This window comes from Garra rufa, chromosome 2 (genome assembly GCF_049309525.1).
Source record: "Garra rufa chromosome 2, GarRuf1.0, whole genome shotgun sequence".
Classification (NCBI taxonomy): domain Eukaryota; kingdom Metazoa; phylum Chordata; class Actinopteri; order Cypriniformes; family Cyprinidae; genus Garra; species Garra rufa.
In genome coordinates, this window is record NC_133362.1 from 53,003,929 (window position 1) to 53,025,649 (window position 21,721).

The 21,721-nt window shown below is 41.1% G+C and overlaps 1 protein-coding gene across 1 annotated transcript; it reads right to left on the reverse strand.

Moving 5' to 3' along the window:
* Window positions 1-13,257: 13,257 nt before the first annotated feature.
* Window positions 13,258-17,987, reverse strand: LOC141325599 (uncharacterized). The gene is made up of 2 exons (XM_073834377.1): window positions 17,362-17,987; window positions 13,258-15,441 (listed from the first exon to the last, which is right to left on the reverse strand). Exons 1-2 carry the CDS (start codon window positions 17,795-17,797, stop codon window positions 14,069-14,071), a joined length of 1,809 nt encoding a protein of 602 aa, XP_073690478.1. The 5' UTR covers window positions 17,798-17,987; the 3' UTR covers window positions 13,258-14,068.
* Between the last annotated feature and the right edge of the window lie 3,734 nt (window positions 17,988-21,721).

A 21,721-nucleotide genomic window follows, 5' to 3' on the forward strand; every position in this document is an offset into this window, starting at 1 on the left:
CACAGGTGGTCAGGGGGACGGATAGGCCGTTCGTGGTAATATAGGTGGTCAGGGGGATGAATAGGCTGTTCGTGGTCACACAGGTGGTCAGGGGGACGGATAGGCCGTTCGTGGTAATATAGGTGGTCAGGGGGATGAATAGGCTGTTCGTGGTCACACAGGTGGTCAGGGGGAGGAATAGGCTGTTCGTGGTAATATAGGTGGTCAAGGGGATGAATAGGCTGTTCGTGGTCACACAGGTGGTCAGGGGGACGGATAGGCCGTTCGTGGTAATATAGGTGGTCAGGGGGATGAATAGGCTGTTCGTGGTCACACAGGTGGTCAGGGGGACGGATAGGCCGTTCGTGGTAATATAGGTGGTCAGGGGGATGAATAGGCTGTTCGTGGTCACACAGGTGGTCAGGGGGATGATTAGGCCGTTCGTGGTAATATAGGTGGTCAGGGGGATGAATAGGCTGTTCGTGGTCACACAGGTGGTCAGGGGGATGAATAGGCTGTTCGTGGTCACACAGGTGGTCAGGGGGATGATTAGGCCGTTCGTGGTAATATAGGTGGTCAGGGGGATGAATAGGCTGTTCGTGGTCACACAGGTGGTCAGGGGGATGAATAGGCTGTTCGTGGTCACACAGGTGGTCAGGGGGACGGATAGGCCGTTCGTGGTAATATAGGTGGTCAGGGGGATGAATAGGCTGTTCGTGGTCACACAGGTTGTCAGGGGGAGGAATAGGCTGTTCGTGGTAATATAGGTGGTCAGGGGGACGGATAGGCCGTTCGTGGTAATATAGGTGGTCAGGGGGATGAATAGGCTGTTCGTGGTCACACAGGTGGTCAGGGGGACGGATAGGCCGTTCGTGGTAATATAGGTGGTCAGGGGGATGAATAGGCTGTTCGTGGTCACACAGGTGGTCAGGGGGAGGAATAGGCTGTTCGTGGTAATATAGGTGGTCAGGGGGACGGATAGGCCGTTCGTGGTAATATAGGTGGTCAGGGGGATGAATAGGCTGTTCGTGGTCACACAGGTGGTCAGGGGGACGGATAGGCCGTTCGTGGTAATATAGGTGGTCAGGGGGATGAATAGGCTGTTCGTGGTCACACAGGTGGTCAGGGGGAGGAATAGGCTGTTCATGGTAATATAGGTGGTCAGGGGGACGGATAGGCCCTTCGTGGTAATACAGGTGGTCAGGGGGATGAACACAATCATGTAGTCCGCCATTATTGCTGTTGCTGTTACGCGTGACGCAGCCAACACGTGATGTGATGACATCATCATTTCACAAAATATACGGATTGGCTGTACACACGAAACCGCGAGGGTGTCGTTTTCAGATTTATCCACTTTGGGACCCGGTTTCAAAAAATAGCAGATTCAGTCTCCTATAACGCCGGATCCGTGTGGATGAAACGCCAATACGATAAAAAATTTATACGTATACAGCGAAACGCGTCTCCGTGTGGACATGCCCTCAAACCGGTAAACCAATCAAAATCAGAATATCACTGCTTTACAAAAATGGCCTTAGCAGAAGGTATTGTGCATATCAAAAACAGGCAAAGCAACAGATTAATATTATTCAACATATCCCAGATTTTTAAAGAAAATTTTTAGATGTAACCCCATTTGTAATCTTTAACATTTTCAGAAGTAACTCTAATTTAATTACACATTTTTTCTCAGTAACTGTAACGAATTACTGTTACAATTATTTTGTAATTAAATTACGTAACGCCATTAAATGTAATCAGTTACTCCCCAACACTGCATATATATATTGTGGCCGGGCGGGGAACAACAACAACAAGACAAGAGTTTGGTGAGCCCCGGAGGGTGGATTTATTTGGTAAGTGCAGCAGAAATGAATGATACTGGTGAACGGTGCGGTGTCGTCGTCTTCTTCGTGGCAGTGAGGTGAGTCCTTTGTGGTGAGCGTGCTTCCCAGTGACGGTGGCCGGAGAAGGGGTAAGTGCAAGAGCGTGCTGTAACCCCGGTGCGTGCAACCCGGAAGTGGGGAGCCAAGCGGTCACGGCGAGTCTAGGGGAAGAGAGACACAAGAACAGGTAAGCCTCACGTTGCATCGGAGATGATTCTCAATCTTCTGGTTCTGTGGGTCTGCTTATAAAGCCGGGGGTGGCCGTGACCGATTGGCTTGCGGTGAGTGGTTTCAGCTGGTGCTCGTGTGTTGCCAGGGCGACGCTGATAGCTCCTCGGGACGCCCGTCACACCCCCCCCCCCAAGCGACGTCCTGGTCCTGGAGGTGACACAAAAAGGGGAGACAGGGGGTGGGTGGGGAGTGACCCCCGACAGACCTGAATAAGCCGCCCAGGACCGAGAGAGACCGTCGGCGTTGTTGTTGTTGGAACCGGCCCGGTGGCGCACATCGAAGTGGAAGTCCTGGAGCGACAGGAACCATCTCGTGACCCGGGCATTTGTGTCCTTGGCCCGGGCCATCCACTGTAAGGGTGCATGGTCTGTAAAGAGAGTGAACTTATGGCCTAAGAGGTAATACCTTAGCTCCAGGACTGCCCACTTGATGGCGAGTGCTTCCTTTTCCACGGCAGCGTAGTTCCTCTCGGCCCGGGTCAGCTTGCGGCTGATGTAGACGACCGGATGCTCCTCTCCCTCCTGGACTTGGGAGAGCACGGCCCCCAATCCCGTGTCCGAAGCATCCGTTTGGAGCAGGAAGGGGCAGCTGAAGTCTGGGGCCCGTAGGACGGGCTCGGTCGTCAGGGCCCGCTTGATCCTCTGGAAGGCCTGCTCTGCTTCCGGGGTCCAGCGTACTCGCTCGGGCTGCCCCTTCCTGGTCAGGTCTGTCAGAGGGGCCGCTATAGAGGAGAAGCTGGGGATAAAACAACGGTAGTAACCGGCCAACCCCAAGAAGGCACGTACCTGGGTTTTGCTCTGTGGCTTCGGGGCGTCCAGGATGGCCCTCACCTTCCTTTCCTGGGGCTTAACGAGACCTCTCCCGACGGTGAAACCCAGGTACTGCGCTTCGTTTAAGGCAAGGTGGCATTTGCGGGGGTTGGCTGTCAGTCCAGCCCGACGAAGCTCAGATAGCACCCTCTTCAGTCGCTCCAGATGGTCCTCCCATGCCTCCGAGTGGATTACGACGTCGTCCAGGTACGCAGCGGCGTAGGCTTGGTGGGGCCGGAGCAAGACATCCATTAGTCGCTGGAACGTCGCTGGAGCGCCATGCAGGCCGAAGGGAAGGGTCCGGTACTGCCAGTGGCCTGATGGAGTGGAGAAGGCGGTCTTTGGCTTGGCGTCGGCGGAGAGTGGGACTTGCCAATATCCCTTTGTGAGGTCCAGGGTTGTGATGTACCGGGCCCTTCCCAGGCGCTCCAGGAGTTCGTCCACCCGGGGCATGGGGTAGCTGTCAAAGTCGGAGACTTCATTCAGGCGCCGGTAGTCATTGCAGAATCTAAGGGTGCCATCCGGCTTCGGGACCAGGACTATCGGGCTGGACCAAGGGCTCCGGGATGGCTCGATTACCCCCAGCTTAAGCATCTTCTGGATTTCCTCCTCTATAGCTTGCCGGCGGGCCTCGGGGACTCGATAGGGCCGTTGCCGGACGATGACGCCGGGAGGAGTGCGGATCTCATGGGATAGAACATTAGTCTGGCCGGGGGTGTCGGAGAAGACGTCCAGGAACTGACCGACCAGGTGCCGCAGCTCGGCCTTCTGGGCGGCGGACAGGTTGGGGTTGATGTCGACAGCCGCGGGTTCGGTGACGGCTAGGGCGACGGCCTGGTCCCGGTCCCCAATCCATTTTTTTAACAGGTTGATGTGGTATAGTTGCTGGGGCAGTCTTCGCCCGGGTTGCCGGACACGGTAGTTCACGGGGCCTACCCTTTCCTCCACGGTGTACGGCCCTTGCAACTGCGCGAGGAACTTGCAGGCAGCATTTGGGACCAGGACCATCACCCTGTCTCCGGGCTGGAATTCCCGCGGCTGGGCCCTCCGGTCATAGTGGCGTTGCTGGGCTCGTTGGGATCTCTCTAGGTGCTCCCGGACTAACGGCATGACTCTGTCGATTTTGTTCTTCATGTCTTGCACGTGCTCGACGACAGTGCGGAAGACGGCCGGCTGCTGCTCCCAGGCCTCTCGGGCTACGTCGAGAAGTCCCCGGGGCTGGCGGCCAAACAGGAGTTCAAATGGGGTGAACCCGGTGGAGGCTTGTGGGACCTCGCGGATGCCAAACAGAACGTAGGGTAGGAGTAGATCCCAATCCTTTTTATCTTCGGCCGCCACCCTCCGGAGCATCTGCTTTAGGGTTTGGTTAAACCTCTCGACGAGCCCGTCGGTCTGAGGATGGTAGACTGACGTCTTGAGTTGTTTCACCTTCAGCAGCCGGCACAGGTCAGCCATTAGCCGGGACATAAAGGGGGTTCCCTGGTCGGTCAGAATCTCCGACGGAATGCCCACCCGGCTGGAGAGCAGGAACAGCTCACGGGCAATGGCTTTGGCGGTGGCTTGGCGAAGGGGGACTGCTTCGGGGTACCGGGTGGCATAATCGACGATGACGAGGATATGTTCGTGTCCCCGGCCAGACCTCGGCAACGGCCCTACGAGGTCCATCCCGATCCGCTCGAAGGGCACCCCGATGATGGGTAGGGGAATCAGCGGGCTGGGGGGAGGCTTTCGAGGCGACGTGCGCTGACACTCGGGACAGGCCTGGCAGAAGCTCTTCACCTGGGCTTCCAGCCCAGGCCAGTGGAACCGGTCGCGAATCCGTTGGATGGTGTTTTGAGCGCCGAGGTGACCGGCCATCGGGTGGGCGTGTGCGAGCTCCAAGACCATTTCTGTCTTCGCCTTTGGTACGACGAGTAGATGTTTAACCTCCCCCCGTCGCTCCGCGACGCAGTACAACAGGCCGTTTTGCACGACGAAGTGTGGGAGAGGGTGAGGGGCTGGCAGGACTTCTTGGCCTTCCAGGAGGCGGACCTGGCGCCAGCAATGTTTGAGGCGGTCATCCTCTTTCTGGGCTTTCCCGAAATCGCCTCCTCCGGTAACCTGTTGGAACACATCATGGTAGACGTTAGTACGTTGGGCCGCAGACTCACCCTCTCTCCCACTGTCGGATGTCATCAGGCAGGAGTGGTATCCGGGCCCCCGCGACGGCTGAGGCCGCGGCTTGCGGCGGTGTTGGGCAGGCTGTGTGGTTGCGGCCAAGGCAGCGTCCAGCCCCGGCCAGTCACGGCCGAGCAAGAGAGGAACCGGCAGGTCCTGTAGAACACCGACCTCCAGGGTCCATGTTTGTCCACCTTTATGGAAAGTGAGAAGGTTAGTTGGTACCTCACGTGTATCCCCGTGGACGCAGGTGATTGGCATCACGGCTTTGGAGGCCGGGCGGGGCCCGAGGGTGTCTGGCCGCACGAGGGAGACTGCACTTCCTGAGTCCAGCATGGCCCGGAAATGGCGTCCGCGAACCCTCACGGTGGCTGTCGGTGCTCCAGGGGAGGGTCTTTGGTGGACCACACAGCCTGCCATCCAAGCCTTTGCGGTGGGTGACGGTGGATCCGTGGGCATGGGCTCGTCGCGGGGGCTGGGCGGCCTGTGTACTGGTCGATGGGTGCCCTCCGGCGGCCGTCGCTCCTGGACCACCCTCCGGGGAAAAGGCTGCGCTCGCTCCCCGGCCTCCCGGTGGAAGGTAGCGTCCGCCAGCTCTATGGCCTCAACAACCTCGGCGATGGTTTTGGGCCCCCGCATGCCAGCGGCCTGCCTCATCGAGCGGGGCAGAGCTCTCAGCAGCCGGTCGACTACTACCCGTTCGGCGACTTGGACGGGGGAGGGTGAGTCTTCTAATAGCCAGTGTTCGGCTAACCGCATCAGATCAGCGGCCTGGGCGCGGACTGGCAACCGTGTTTTAAACTCCCATTCATGGAAGCGTTGGGCGGCTGTGGTCGCGGAGAGCCCGAGCCGACCCAATATCTCTTTTTTTAGCTCATTATAATTGTTTTGGGACGACGCTGGTAGAGAAAAATAGGCCCGTTGCGCCTCTCCAGAGAGTAACGGTGCCAATACTGCAGCCCAAGTACCTCTCGCCCACCCCTCAGTGCGGGCGAGTGATTCAAACATCTTAAGGTAGGCCTCAATGTCATCATGTGCGGTCAGCTTGAGTAGTAGTCGGGCAGCGGTGACTCGCGGGTCTGGGAGAGGGACGTTTTGAGCGGCTGATGAGCGTAGTTCGGCCAAATACCCTTGAACGTGGCCATGTTGTTCGGTGAGCAGTTCAAAACATTGCTGCTGGCGGACGCTAACCTCAGTAAGTTGTTTCACGAGGTCCTCCATATTTCTCGGGGAGGAGCGCGCCTAGAAAGAAACAGAAAAACAACCGGAGTGAATGACGGGGCAAGATGGCGGTGTAAACAAACTCTTGCTCGTTGGTGTTCTCAGGCCCGGCAGCTTGCCCGCATTCTCCACCACCTTGTGGCCGGGCGGGGAACAACAACAACAAGACAAGAGTTTGGTGAGCCCCGGAGGGTGGATTTATTTGGTAAGTGCAGCAGAAATGAATGATACTGGTGAACGGTGCGGTGTCGTCGTCTTCTTCGTGGCAGTGAGGTGAGTCCTTTGTGGTGAGCGTGCTTCCCAGTGACGGTGGCCGGAGAAGGGGTAAGTGCAAGAGCGTGCTGTAACCCCGGTGCGTGCAACCCGGAAGTGGGGAGCCAAGCGGTCACGGCGAGTCTAGGGGAAGAGAGACACAAGAACAGGTAAGCCTCACGTTGCATCGGAGATGATTCTCAATCTTCTGGTTCTGTGGGTCTGCTTATAAAGCCGGGGGTGGCCGTGACCGATTGGCTTGCGGTGAGTGGTTTCAGCTGGTGCTCGTGTGTTGCCAGGGCGACGCTGATAGCTCCTCGGGACGCCCGTCACAATATATATATATATATATATATATATATGTGCAGCTTCATGACAACATTTTACTGGAGACCCAGCTGACACAATCAATCATCAGACACATCATTCTATAACACAGCGGGGTATGTACACAATTTTCAAGTTGACTCATTTGGTGCCCACCTTTACACTGAAATGGGGATGACTATTTTAGCACATTGTTTAAAGAAGTCCCCAGTGACGCTGTATTTAGATGCTGCAGGCAGTGTCATCTCCAGTGTACCGAATCAAATAAATGAGAATACTGTACAATGCTCTGACCTTACCAGGAAGAGGAAGAGATGCCCACTATTGCCAGTTAGCAAAATGTCTTCTAAACATTCTGTGCCCCTTATTGAAACTGTCCACTTATTCCACTGTGTAAATACACTGTGTAGAGACAGATTACAGCTGGTCTCTAATGCAAGCAGTTCTTCTGTCTGTCAACAAAGAATCAGTACTTGCATACCTTGAAAGTGTACATGCAATCTGCAAAATGATCAGACCAGAGATCAGATCTAAGACCATTTTGTATCAGTGCGTGGCACACGTAATTGAAGCCGTCTCTGCTTTTCACAGGAAAACCAGTGATAAAGGCTTGGAAACCTTTGCTATGTGTGGCCGATGCAGTGGAGATCTTCAAGGCCCTGTGTTTTGCACTGCTTTCAAGATACGTCACTGCTAGTGTATCAAGCATTGTATTATATTTGCAGGACATAATAGATTTTCCAAACTGGGAAGTTGATGAAACAGCATCTATTACAATCAATGGTGGTTCTCCTTACAGTAGACTCTTCCAAAACATCTTTGATTCTGTTCTGAACACTTTTGAAGAGGAAACAGATGAGGAATGCCAACCAAATACATACTACTGCCCAGGTGATGTTGTATTTTGCTCCAAACAGACAAATGCATTGTTTTTCATATTGGCAGCTATTTACATTGTTTGTTTAAGTCTGCATTAAACGTAGGTAAGTCTTGAGCAAGTCCCAAGTCCCTACCATTAAGTCTCAAAAAAGTCCAGGAGCAAAAATAAATCAAGCAAGTAGAGTCAAGTACCAAACAAGAACAAGCATATTTTACATTTGCCACCTTTTTTATTTTTCCTCAGAAATTAACTTTCTCAATTATACATTTGAAATAATAGTAGTTTAAATATAATTTTTTGAATATAGATATAAAAAATGCCAGTAGGTGGTGGCAAATTACAGTTTTAATGAGTGACTAATGTATTTATTTAAATGGATCATTCAAATCAGTTGATTCATTTATGAACAAGACATACGGATCTCTGCCTCGGTTGCCAGACCCTTGGCCCTGCTTATCCTCTCCGTTTCCATCGGCACCTGCTCAGCCTCTGTCTAGCGACCCCCTGGAGTCGTCAGCCCTTTCTCCACCATGGCTCCTCTATCTGTCGGCTCTGCCGGGGGCTACAATCATGGTTGCGACCTGGCTCCTCTCTCCGTCTGATCCACCTTGGACCCTTCTGTCTCCTCCTTAGCTCCTCCCTCTGTCGGATCCGGCCTGGACTCCGTTGATCATCCTCCCCCGAAGCCTCCTCCCCCAGGTAAAAAAAAAGTGCACTAAAATGCACTTTATTTAAGTATACTTAGTACACTTTTCAGTAATGTACTAAAAGTGCTCTATTTTCGTACACTAATTTTGTACTTAATGTACTAAAAGATAGTATTAAGTATATGTTAAGATAAACTTAATACCATCTAAGTGTACTCAACTGTGCTATTTTGAGACACCCTGAAATTGAACTAAAATGTGCTTTTAACATACTATATCTGTATTTTAAAAAATATATTTAGTTAAAACTAGAAATACACTTGAACCCTATTTTTAAACATTTATAAATATATTTAAGACTAATTTAAAGTATAATAGTAATATATTAAAAGAATATTCAAAATGTGAAAAAAGTGTGCTAAAATACACTTTAAGTATACTTAGTACACTTTTCAGTAATGTACAAAAGTGCTCTATTTTCACACACTAATTTTGTACTTAATGTACTAAAAGATAGTATTAAGTATATGTTAAGATAAACTTAATACCATCTAAGTGTACTCAACTGTGCTATTTTGAGACACCCTGAAATTGAACTAAAATGTGCTTTTAACATACTATATCTGTATTTTAAAAAATATATTTAGTTAAAACTAGAAATACACTTGAACCCTATTTTTAAACATTTATAAATATATTTAAGACTAATTTAAAGTATAATAGTAATATATTAGAAGAATATTCAAAATGTGAAAAAAGTGTGCTAAAATACACTTTAAGTATACTTAGTACACTTTTCAGTAATGTACTAAAAGTGCTCTATTTTCGCACACTAATTTTGTACTTATTGTACTAAAAATAGTATTAAGTATATGTTAAGATAAACTTAATACAATCTAAGTGTACTCAACTGTGCTATTTTGAGACACCATGAAATTGAACTAAAATGTGCTTTTAACATACTATATCTGTATTTAAAAATATATATTTAGTTACAACTAGAAATACACTTGAACCCTACTTTTAAACATTTATAAATATATTTATGACTAATTTAAAGTATAACAATAATATATTAAAAGAATATACAAAGTGTGGAAAAAAGTGTGCTAAAATACAATTTAAGTACACTTAGTGCACTTCCCTAATGTACTTAAAGTGCTCTTTTTTCGGGCACTGATTTTGTACTTAATATACTAAAAGTTATTCTTAAGTACTCCTTAAGATAAACTTAAGATCATCTAAGTGTACTCAACTGTGCTATTTTGAGACAACATGAAGATGAACTAAAACGTGCTTTTAACATACTATCTCAGCATTTCCAAAAATGTATTTTGTTACCACTTATAATACATTTGAAACATATTTCATAAACCTTTAAATATACTAATTATGCATAAAAAATAAACTTACTGATTATTTAAAATACAATAATAATATATAACAAATGTATACAAGGCGTATTTATAATGTATTGCCCACATGTTTTTTATTAATAAAAAATACACTTATTAATTATTTAAAATACATGAATAATATATAAAAAAATGTATACAAAGCGTATTTATAATGTATTGGCCACATATATTCATTAATAAAAAATACATTTGTTGACTATTTAAAATACATGAATAATATATGACAAATGTATACAAAGCGTATTTATAATGTATTGCCCAAATATTTATTAATAAAAAATACACTTGATTATTTAAAATACATGAATAATATATAATAAATGTATACATAGCGTATTTATAATGTATTTTTTTATTAATAAAAATATGTGGGCAAGACATTATAATTACGCTTTGAATAAATTTATTATATATAATTGATATATTTTAATTAATTAATAAGTGTATTATAATGAATAAAAATGTATGGGCAATACATTATAAATACGTTGTCACGAAACGTGTAGGGAAGCAAAAAATAACGTCTTCAATAAAAAGTCTTCAATAAATCCTCAGGCAGAGTAACAATAGACAGGAATGGCGGGAGAAGACACGCACACAACGAAGGAACATAGGTGTAACGCTTGTAGCCGGACAAAGAAACAAGGAAATCAAACAAACTTATAAAGGGGAGATAATTACAACAACAGGTGGAGGGGATCACACTAATGAGCAGGAAGACCAAAAAAGGGCATGGGAGAAACCAAACAGACAGTCCAATGGGGGAAACACTGGGAAAAACCAAGACAAACAGTCCAAGGGCGTGACATACACTTTGTATACATTTATCATATATTATTCATGTATTTTAAATAATTAAGAAGTGTATTTTTTATTATTAAACATATGTGGGCAATACATTATAAATATGCTTTGTATACATTTATTATATATTATTTATGTATTTTAAATAATCAACAAGTGTATTTTTTATTGATAAAAATATTTGGGCAATACATTATAAATACGCTTTGTATACATTTGTCATATATTATTCATGTATTTTAAATAATCAGTAAGTTTATTTTTTATGTATAATTAGTATACTTAAAGGTTTATGAAATATGTTTCAATCCTATTAGAAATGGTAACAAAATACATTTTTTGGAAATGCTGAGATAGTATGTTAAAAGCACATTTTAGTTCATCTTCATGGTGTCTCAAAATAGCACAGTTGAGTACACTTAGATGATCTTAAGTTTATCTTAACATATACTTAATACTATTTTTTAGTACAATAAGTACAAAATTAGTGTGCGAAAATAGAGCACTTTAAGTACATTAGGGAAGTGCACTAAGTGTACTTAAATTGTATTTTAGCACACTTTTTTCCACACTTTGTATATTCTTTTAATATATTATTGCTATACTTTAAATTAGTCATAAATATATTTATAAATGTTCAAAAGTAGGGTTCAAGTGTATTTCTAGTTGTAACTAAATATATTTTTTTAAATACAGATATAGTATGTTAAAAGCACATTTTAGTTCAATTTCATGGTGTCTCAAAATAGCACAGTTGAGTACACTTAGATGGTATTAAGTTTATCTTAACATATACTTAATACAATTTTTTACTACAATAAGTACAAAATTAGTGTGCGAAAATAGAGCACTTTTGTACATTACTGAAAAGTGTACTAAGTATACTTAAATAAAGTGTATTTTAGTGCACTTTTTTTTAACCTGGGAGAATTACCACACTCAAAATCAGTTTAAGTGTTAGTGCTAATAATGCATTCATATTAAGTGTACTTAAGTACAACTTTTGGGAAAATGTACTTCTACTACAATACATTACTAATAGATTTTTAATAAAATAAATTTAATGTAAACTTAAAATTACCACACTCAAAATCAATTTAAGTGTTAGTGATAATAATGCATTCATATTAAGTGTACTTAAGTACAACTTTTGAGAAAATGTACTTCTACTACGGTACATTACTAATAGATTTTTAATAAAATCAATTTAATGTAAACTTAAAATTACCACACTCAAAATCAATTTAAGTGTTAGTGATAATAATGCATTCATATTAAGTGTACTTAAGTACAACTTTTGGGAAAATGTACTTCTACTACAATACATTACTAATAGATTTTTTATATATTAACTTATTTTAAACTCAAGATTAGTATGTAAACAGTGTACTAAAAATCAACTAATGTTTAAAGCATTTAAAGCACACTTTTGAAAAACACACTAATAAAACTCTTTTGGATGTTTTTTCTGTAGTGTACTTTATTGTAGTACACTAAAAAAATATTTAAGTATTACTGGTATTTAGTATACTTTTGTCAAGTGTACTAAAGTCCTACTGAAGTATAAACATACTTTTAATTAGTAAATTTATAGTGTATAACCATCAAACTTTTATTTAACACAAAAAAAAACAATGTACTAAAAATGTATTTGCGGGTATTTAAGTGTATTTTAATTGCATTTAAGTATATTTTTTTTTCACCTGGGCCTGCATAGACTTTGTTTCCCAGCCCTCTCCATTCTTTTGTTCTTCTACTTTTTTCTTCATTCCTTGTCTACGGCAAGTTGCGCCTTCCGGGAGGGGGGAATAATGTTACACCCCCATCATTCTCTCTGTCTTGATTTCTCCCATATACCCATATTTGGTTTTCCTGTCATATAGTTATTCCCATCATCTTTCTTTGTCTGGTTAACCTGTCTTTATTATTTGATTTGTGTTCGGTGTTCTGGTGTCCGGCTGCAAGGTTACCTCTTGTGTGTTCCTACCATTCCTGTCTGTGAATTTCCCTGCCTGTGGATTATTAGTAAAGACGTTGCTTTTGACTCAAGGGGTAAGGTCTTCAACCTTTAGCCAAAAAAGTTAAATGGCTAATGCTGCTGCTTCGGCAGTATGCAGGGAAGGAAACCAGAGGCTGTTTAGTTTGATTAAATGTCAACAGAGGTGATGGGTTCATTATGCTAAAACAACAGCTTTTGTGGGGAAACAGCTCATCATTTAATAAATAGAATCAAAAACCAGAGCTCTTGACAAAACCAACTGAAGCCAAACGAAACAATATTACTACTGCACGATCATCCCCAATGGATTTAAATATTGCGCTTTCCAAAACAGCACAGGTGAGTAACAAGATGCAATGGGCCAACGCACATTGTACAGTGGCCCACAGGGAAATCACATCGGTGGTTGTATATACTTTTATAATGATACTGTACAGTCTGTAGTCTCTAGTCTCATATATTGTCTGTGGTACATGTTTTCTAACACCAGTCAGCAGTAATGATCATAATTTCACTGTATGCAAAAAAATACAAAGACAATAAAGGCTTTTAATTCAATCCCATTGATATTATTTATATATTTCGAACAAAACCTAAAACATCATGGCTTTCAACTATTAAAGCTAAAAAAAAAAATTCTTATGCAAATACAATCAGTTGACAGCAATGTTGTAAAATATTAAATGTAAATATAATGTATTAATAAAAAAGTAATGAGACTGATCTCACTCCTACTAATTTACAAGTAGGGATGGGTATACATATACATGTCAGACCAGTATGTGTAAATCTGCCAGAGATACACACAAGATTGAAAAAAAAATAAAATAAAAAAGATTGTTTCTGCATGACTGTGTATAGCAGATGACGAATAAAACGCTTCCCACATGCAGTTAAATGATACGGTTATTGTCCAGTGAGGATCCAATGTACTGAACACTTATAAGGTTTCTCTCCAGGGTAAAACATCTTATGCGTTTTCAAATGTACTGACTGACTAAATCTCTTGATGCAGTTTGAACACTTATGAGATTTCTCTCTAGTGTGGATCATCTCATGTATTTTCAGATATGATGACTGGTTAAAACTCTTGTTGCAGTGTGAAAACACATAAGGTTTCTCTCCAGTGTGGATCCTCTCATGCCTTTTCAAATGTACTGACTGACTAAATCTCTTGCTGCAGTTTGAACACTTAAAAGGTTTCTCTCCAGTGTGGATCCTCTCATGTGTTTTCAAATGTTCTGACCGACTAAAACTCTTGTTGCAGTGTGAACACTTATAAGGTTTCTATCCAGTGTGGATCCTCTCATGTGTTTTCAAATGTTCTGACCGACTAAATCTCTTGTTGCAGTGTGAACACTTATAAGGTTTCTATCCAGTGTGGATCCTCTCATGTGTTTTCAAATGTTCTGACCGACTAAATCTCTTGTTGCAGTGTGAACACTTATAAGGTTTCTATCCAGTGTGGATCCTCTCATGTGTTTTCAAATGTTCTGACCGACTAAATCTCTTGTTGCAGTGTGAACACTTATAAGGTTTCTCTCCAGTGTGGATCCTCTCATGCCTTTTCAAATGTACTGACTGACTAAATCTCTTGTTGCAGTTTGAACACTTAAAAGGTTTCTCTCCAGTGTGGATCCTCTCATGTGTTTTCAGACATGCTGACTGACTAAATCGCTTGTTGCAGTGTGAGCATTCATAAGATTTCCCTCTTTTGTGGATCCTCTCATGTATTTTTAGATATGATGAGTGGTTAAATCTCCTGTTGCAGTGTGAACACTCATAAGGTTTCTCTCCAGTGTGGTTCATCTCATGTATTTTTAGATATGATGACTGGTTAAATGTCTTGTTGCAGTGTGAGCATTTATAAGGTTTCTCTCCAGTGTGAATCCTCTCATGTATTTTCAGATATGATGACTGGTTAAAACTTTTGTTGCAGTGTGAACACTCATAAGGTTTCTCTCCAGTATGGATCCTCTCATGCCTTTTCAAATGTACCGACTGACTAAATCTCTTGTTGCAGTTTGAACACTTAAAAGGTTTCTCTCCAGTGTGGATCCTCTCATGTGTTTTCAGACATGCTAACTGACTAAATCTCTTGTTGCAGTGTGAACACTCATAAGATTTCTCTCCAGTGTGGATCCTCTCATGTGTTTTCAGACATGCTAACTGACTAAATCTCTTGTTGCAGTGTGAACACTCATAAGGTTTCTCTCCAGTGTGGATCCTCTCATGTGTTTTCAGGTCTCCTGACCGACTAAATCGCTTGTTGCAGTGTGAGCATTGATAAGATTTCTCTCTAGTGTGGATCTTCTTATGCAGTTTTAAACAAGTTACCGAAATAGAAATCTTTTCACACTTTGAACACATGCATTCTCTCACACCAGTATTTATATTCTCATATACTTTCAAACTTTGTAGACGGCAAAATCTCTTTCCACACAAATGGCATGAATGTGGCTTCACCTTTGTATGAACTTTCAAGTGATACCTCAGACCTGAAGCTGCTAAATACACTTTACCACACTGATCACATGTGTGCTGCTTCTCTCTAGTGTGGATGTTCATGTGCTCCTTAAGGCTTGATGAGCGTGAAAAACTCTTCCCACATTGATCACAAGTGAATGGTTTCTCTCCAGTATGAGTTTTCATGTGACGCTCAAGATCTCTTTTTCTTGTGAAACTCTTTCCACACTGACTACAGGTGCAACATTTCTTTAAATCTTTCTGTTTGACTTGAGAGCAACTCAAAGGTTTTTCTGTTTTGAAATGATTTTTCTCCTCAACTTGACTTGATTCTTCATTCTCCTCTTTTTCTTTAATCGACTCTGAAATGAAAGTAAAATGATTCATATTTAGGAACTTGTTATAAGCTGAAAAACATGAACAAACTAACATTTGACAGCAGTGCCAATAAGTCCTACAGATGGTGGCGCCAGAAGCAGATTTGGTAGAGCTGGTGTGTGGGATATCAAAAATAATGATCATTTAAAGTAGATATCGACCGATTAGGATTTTTCTATAAACGATGCCGATGTTTAGAGGTCAGCGTCAGTCGATTGCCGATATGTGCTACCGATTTTTTGGCCGACTTTTAGGGTCGATATCTTAAAGTTCTCCCCTTTATTTGCATGCTAAAATGTCACACTAATAATAAGTGGATGCACAACATCTCTAAACTTAACATCATGAACACTGACTTGAACCATCTCTCAGATCTTAAGTTTTGTGCACTGCACAGTATTAACATAAAAGATTTAACCAAAGTTAACCAAACTGACTAAGTATTAAATATATAAAACAGATAATATAAAAAAGTAACTAAACTAAAAGTTTTAGAGCTGAGATTAATGTTTTAAATATAAAATTAAGGCTATAAAGTGGGTCGGTGCTTCCGACTGACAGCCTGTAAGTACATTAAAGAATTCAGTACTGACTATTGAATGCGACTTTTGAGCAGTGCAGGGTAGTGCTTGTTTCACGTTCTACCTTTGCAAATGCAGACATGCTGTTATGTTTACACGCCGTGACAAAATGCATAAAAAGACAGTATGAGTCATTATAATCAATCATCAAAATCAAGAATCAATATAAACAATAATGTATGCATCAAATGCCTAATTTATAATGGGTTTTATCATTTCTGTCTCGATGCACCAAGAAATGGCATCACAACATGGTTAGGGGTGTTACATTTCCAACACACACTTGAGGTTTTCGGCCAATCACAAACCACGGATAGCTGGCCAATCAGAGAAACACCTCGTTTAAACTGGATTATTTTACAGCTTTAAAGAGCTGTAAAAAGTTGTATGAAATACTTAAAAGTCATTGAAAAGTTCTTGAATTTCTCTCCCAAAATGTTGTACAAACCCTGAAACTAATGATGTAATAGCACTGGAGTATTTCTGCCGCATTATCATGACTTTAGTTAACACTACTGTTTCTGTATCAGCCTTGTTTGATCAGTTAAAAACATAATTCACTTTCTGTGAAGCCTGCATTTATAATACTTTATAAGAGTATTCTTGAGGAATTATAATGAATTAATGATGCATTATAAAAATCTTATAGTATGTTGTATCGTCTCGTATCATCATGTTTCAGATGAATGTGTAACATGACACATTTGTATTATCAGTTTGATTATTTTGATTGGACCCTTTAGACAGCTTTTGATAAGTAACTCTGCAACTGCATGACAGCTAGCAGTAATTATTATTACTATTAGTATTAATAATAATTATAATAATAAAGGAGTGTTAGTTGACATGTAGTTGGAAAGTTGCTTATAGTTAAAAGACCAGGGGACCATCAAAATAAAACTGTAAAATATAATGTAAAAAATACATGTGATATGATATAATACATTATAAATTACGTAGATTTAATGTGCCGTCCATTGTGTCTTATAAATAATCACAATCTTAGGTTAGAACCACAAATACTCAAATATTATAATGTATTAAAATTGTTATGATTATTCATGAGATGATATAACTTAGGTTTTTTTTATATAATGCATTATGTGTTCATTATAATGCTTTAAAAATACCATTGTAATGTATTATGAATGGGGCTTCATCGAAACTGTTACTGCCCCCATATATACTTTTCAACAAACTGATCCGCTTTAAAGATTGTTTCTATTACAGTTAACTAAATCTAGCTAAAATAAAGCTTATTATGAAGTATTATGGAAGCCTAATGTACCACAAACTAAAGATGAATGAAGATAAAACACCAACCTCCATGTTCCTCCTGTTTTATTCTCAAAGCTTCTGATTCCTCCTGTTTTATTCTAAAATGTTCTGGTTCGTCTTGATTTACTCTCAAAGGTTCTGGTTCCTCCTGTTTTATTCTAAAATGTTCTGGTTCGTCTTGATTTACTCTCAAAGGTTCTGGTTCCTCCTGTTTTATTCTAAAATGTTCTGGTTCCACAAGTTTTATTCTCAAAAGTTCAGGTTCCTCATGTTTTATTTTCAAAGGCACTGGTTCCTCCTGATTTATTCTAAAATGTTCTGGTTCCACAAGTTTTATTTTCAAAAGTTCTGGTTCCTCATGTTTTATTTTCAAAGGCTCTGGCTCCTCATGTTTTATTCTCAAAGGCTCTGGTTCCTCTTGTTTTATTCTCCAGGTTTCTAGTTCACTCGTGTTCTCCTCACTCTCTACTTTAATAAACATCTTCACAGCAGCAGATCTCAGTTCAGCTCATACTTCTCCAGATATTCTTGCTTGCTTCAAAACCTAGTCACAGATATAAGGATGAGAATTAAAGGTATTTACTGATCTGATTCAAAACTGTACTTTTCTGTTTACAGAAACTACATTTCTCACAGAATGTACTAAAACAGAATCACTACAAAACAACAGAGAGCACAGCGAATCTAATCTTCTTGCTCTTAGGTTTAATGGTGTTTGTCAAACAGAAGTTAGTGTCTTAGTGCCACCCGCTGGACTGGAGTGTGAAGCGCCGAAAGGAGGAAAATAATGCGGGTGAAATTACTTTGTTATAATGTGCGCTGTTGTTTTTCTTTAAAAAGCCGATCTGCACAAAAAAATGAAAAAGACTTAAAGTTATAGACTCGCATCATGGTATTGAGCATCAACAGTCTTTGAGAGTGAATATAAGAGGAGAAAAACACACTGACCTGATTAAGATATTTCACATAAAATAGTCCACAAGAGAAAATTATAGTTGAATTTATAAAAAAATAAATAACTCCGTTGAAAAGTTCCACTTGATTCCTAACACTGTTCTTCACTGAATGTTCCCATACGATAAAAAAATAAATTTTAAAATGTACTTTGAAATATATTTCAAAATATACATAAATTGGCCAAAAAATATATTCACAGAAATATATTTTCTACAAATAATTTTTTGGCCATTTTTTATATATTTTTGAAAATATATTTTAAAATCATAAAAAAATATATTTTGCCCTCCATATATTTCAGTCCAAAAAAATACATTCACATCTAACATTTTTTTAAGAAACTCTTTATTTGATGTCTAAAATATGTACAGCTTTCAAGCAGTCTCAGTTCCCCCAGCTTAGAATTCACTCCAATCCCCAAAGCCTTCTTGAACACATTGGAAAACCAGTTCACTGCCTCTGTAACAGACAAAAATCACAGCTATATTTTAAAAGGGTGGTCCATCACATGTCCACATAGAAACAAATCAACGCACACATCAGTAATGGCAAATAGAAGCTCAAGCAAGCTTGCTTGATGTATGAGGACCAATGGAGTTCATTCCTTGCTATTACACATCATGTTTGAGCTTCCATAAAAAACTAAGTTTGTTTTGCACATCAAGCAAGTACTTTTCTTTTTTTCTCAAACATTATCTGTGGTGTAAAAACACCCCTGGCCAAATGCCCCCAGAGGACATCACTTCCCACTTTGATAATTATGTAGTTATAGTACCATAGTACCAATAGTACCATATTCTGAACATCACATCGTTTCTTTTTCCCTCAGATGTAATCTGTCTTGGTGGTTAATTATAAATATTTGGACTTCATATCTGAAAAAATTACCTCAACTTAGCACCAGCAAGCTTGTTAGCTAGACAGTTAGCATCAGCTAACAATATTTACTTATTTTCAGTATGGTTATAATAAATAAACATTCATATCTACTAAGCTAGTTGATCCAAACAATATAGAAAAATTATACCGTTAATAAACAATATAAAAACAGATGTCACATAGGGCTAAATGCGTAGCATTTTAATAAAATTGTTAAGGTTACAGCAGTGAGGAATATGCAGTGAGTTACTTTTATTTAATCTGTGTTATTTTAATGTTTCGTTTTGTTGACCTAAAACATTGAGACAACGATGTTGATGTGTCTGCATTCAATCATTTCTGTGGGCTTAAATATATCACCCTTTACAGCAGATTTAAACAGTTACAAACAGCTAACAACTGACAGTTAATCCTAAAATTCGACATTATAACTTACTTTTCGCAGCATCAGTCGCGCACGCACTCACAAGATCTCCCGGTTCTTATATGCAAATTCAGTTCACTGGAGACTCGCTCTAAAAGGCTCATTTGAATCTGTGAGTTGTCAACTCAGGAACAGCTGCAGTTGGATCAGTCCAATTCATGAATGAATTGTTTAGTGCGATTTGCGAAATGATTTAACAGGTTCATTGAAAAGAATCAGTTTGTTCATGAATCAGACACTGCTTCTAGGAGTAATGACATGTTTTATGAAATGTAGTTAAGTAAAAAGTACGATCTTATGCTTTGGAATATAGAAGTAAAAGTTACTTAAAATAAAACTACTCCAGTAAAATACAGATACTTGAAAAATTTACTTGAGTACAGTAACGAAGTACAACTACTTGGTTACTGTCCATCACTGCCGCCAGCTCCCGCTCTCCTCCCCTTTCAACGGAACGTCAGCACGCTGATGACATCAGCCCACAGCCGACTGCAAAAAACAATTTGCAGCCCATACCTCACCACACTCCTAACCCCCTCCCCTACCCCACCCCATCCCATTCCAGCGCAAGCATGTCTCTGCTAACAGCGCAAGCCCCAGCACCAGCTATTCCCGCTCTCCTTCCCTCTTATTCTTCTGCCTCAGAAGTAGGGCTGGGCGATATGGCAAAAATGTAATCTCGATAATTTTTTTCCCATATTGAACGATAACGATATATATTTCGATATAAGCTGTTGATGTTGCCAGCTTTAAAATAGTATCCCAACAATGACTAAAGCCACAAAAATGAAAGGGTTCATTAAATTACATTTAAAGTATAGTTTATTAACAAAAACAGATTACAGATTTGGCCTTAAAAATTAAAACAACTTACTAAAATAAATTAAAAAAATAAAAGTTGTGACAGAGTATGGTAAATGAGAGTAAATGTACAAAATGTAAACAAAATTATTGTAAAAACATAATTTGTAACACAATTATTTATTTATTTATTATTATTATTAACACAATTGTTTATTTTCTCTATTATAGGTTGAGCTTTTTAAATTAGAGGCAACCACTGCATTTTGAAACAATCTACAGTATAAATAACAAAAAATTACGACACAGTTCTTTCTTAATCGTATTAAGTGCAGACAATTCAGCCATAATCTAAGTAGGCTACTCTCTAAATATTCAAAGTGCAAATAGAGACGGATATTTCAAGCATGATACAGAGCTACAGACATACACAACCTATCATAGCCTACATACTAATAACAGCCTAGATATGTCATGTAGCCTAATTTGCGTGCATTGGGGGGATTAAAATTGCTTTTGAATGCGCGTGCGTTTTTTGCTTTCGGTTTCAGTTTTAACAATCGCGCCAAACTCTCAGCTGAGCTAAGAGTCACTTTTCAGGTAGCCAAACCACTTATATAACGGAATTTGTGCTACCTTTTTTGTCAACAATTTCAACATCTTTGGATAATAACTCGAAGTTAGTTTCACTTTCGTCGCTGCTTCCTCTCTCTCTTTTTTTGTCGTCCTGGTGTTAAGTTTGCTTCGCAAAGTGCGGTAGGAAATGAACTTTGTACTTTGACGTGCACACGCACGCTGTACGCTGATTGGCTGTTGTCGCATATTTCTACTGTGTGATTGGCTCTTAGATTAATCCATATCGAGCAAAAAATGTCTAGAGCCTATCATCGTTATTAACATAAATTTTATCGCGATTCGATATGATATCGTTTATCGGCCCAGCCCTACTCAGAAGCCACTCATAGTGTATGCCACTGCCTTTGGCACAAGCTACAGTACCAGCTATTCCCTCTCTCCTTCCCTGTTTTCCTCCACCCCAGGAATCACCCATAGCACGAACATGCCTCCACTAATGGCGCCATCTACATCACCATCTATTCCTCTCCTTCCCTCATTTTCTTCTGCCCCAGCATTTTTCGCAGTAGGCCCATCGGCGTAGCAACCAAAAAATTTTTAAGTAAAAAACACCTCATAATCCATCTTTCATCCTCACATAATTCCCAGTTTCCAAGCATTAAGAGTCTCATCCCGCTCAAATAATTTTCTCTCCACTATCATGACATTGACCAAGCCATCACCCTGATCAAAGAAGCAGGTTGCAGTGCTTGGCTGGCCAAAGTTCAC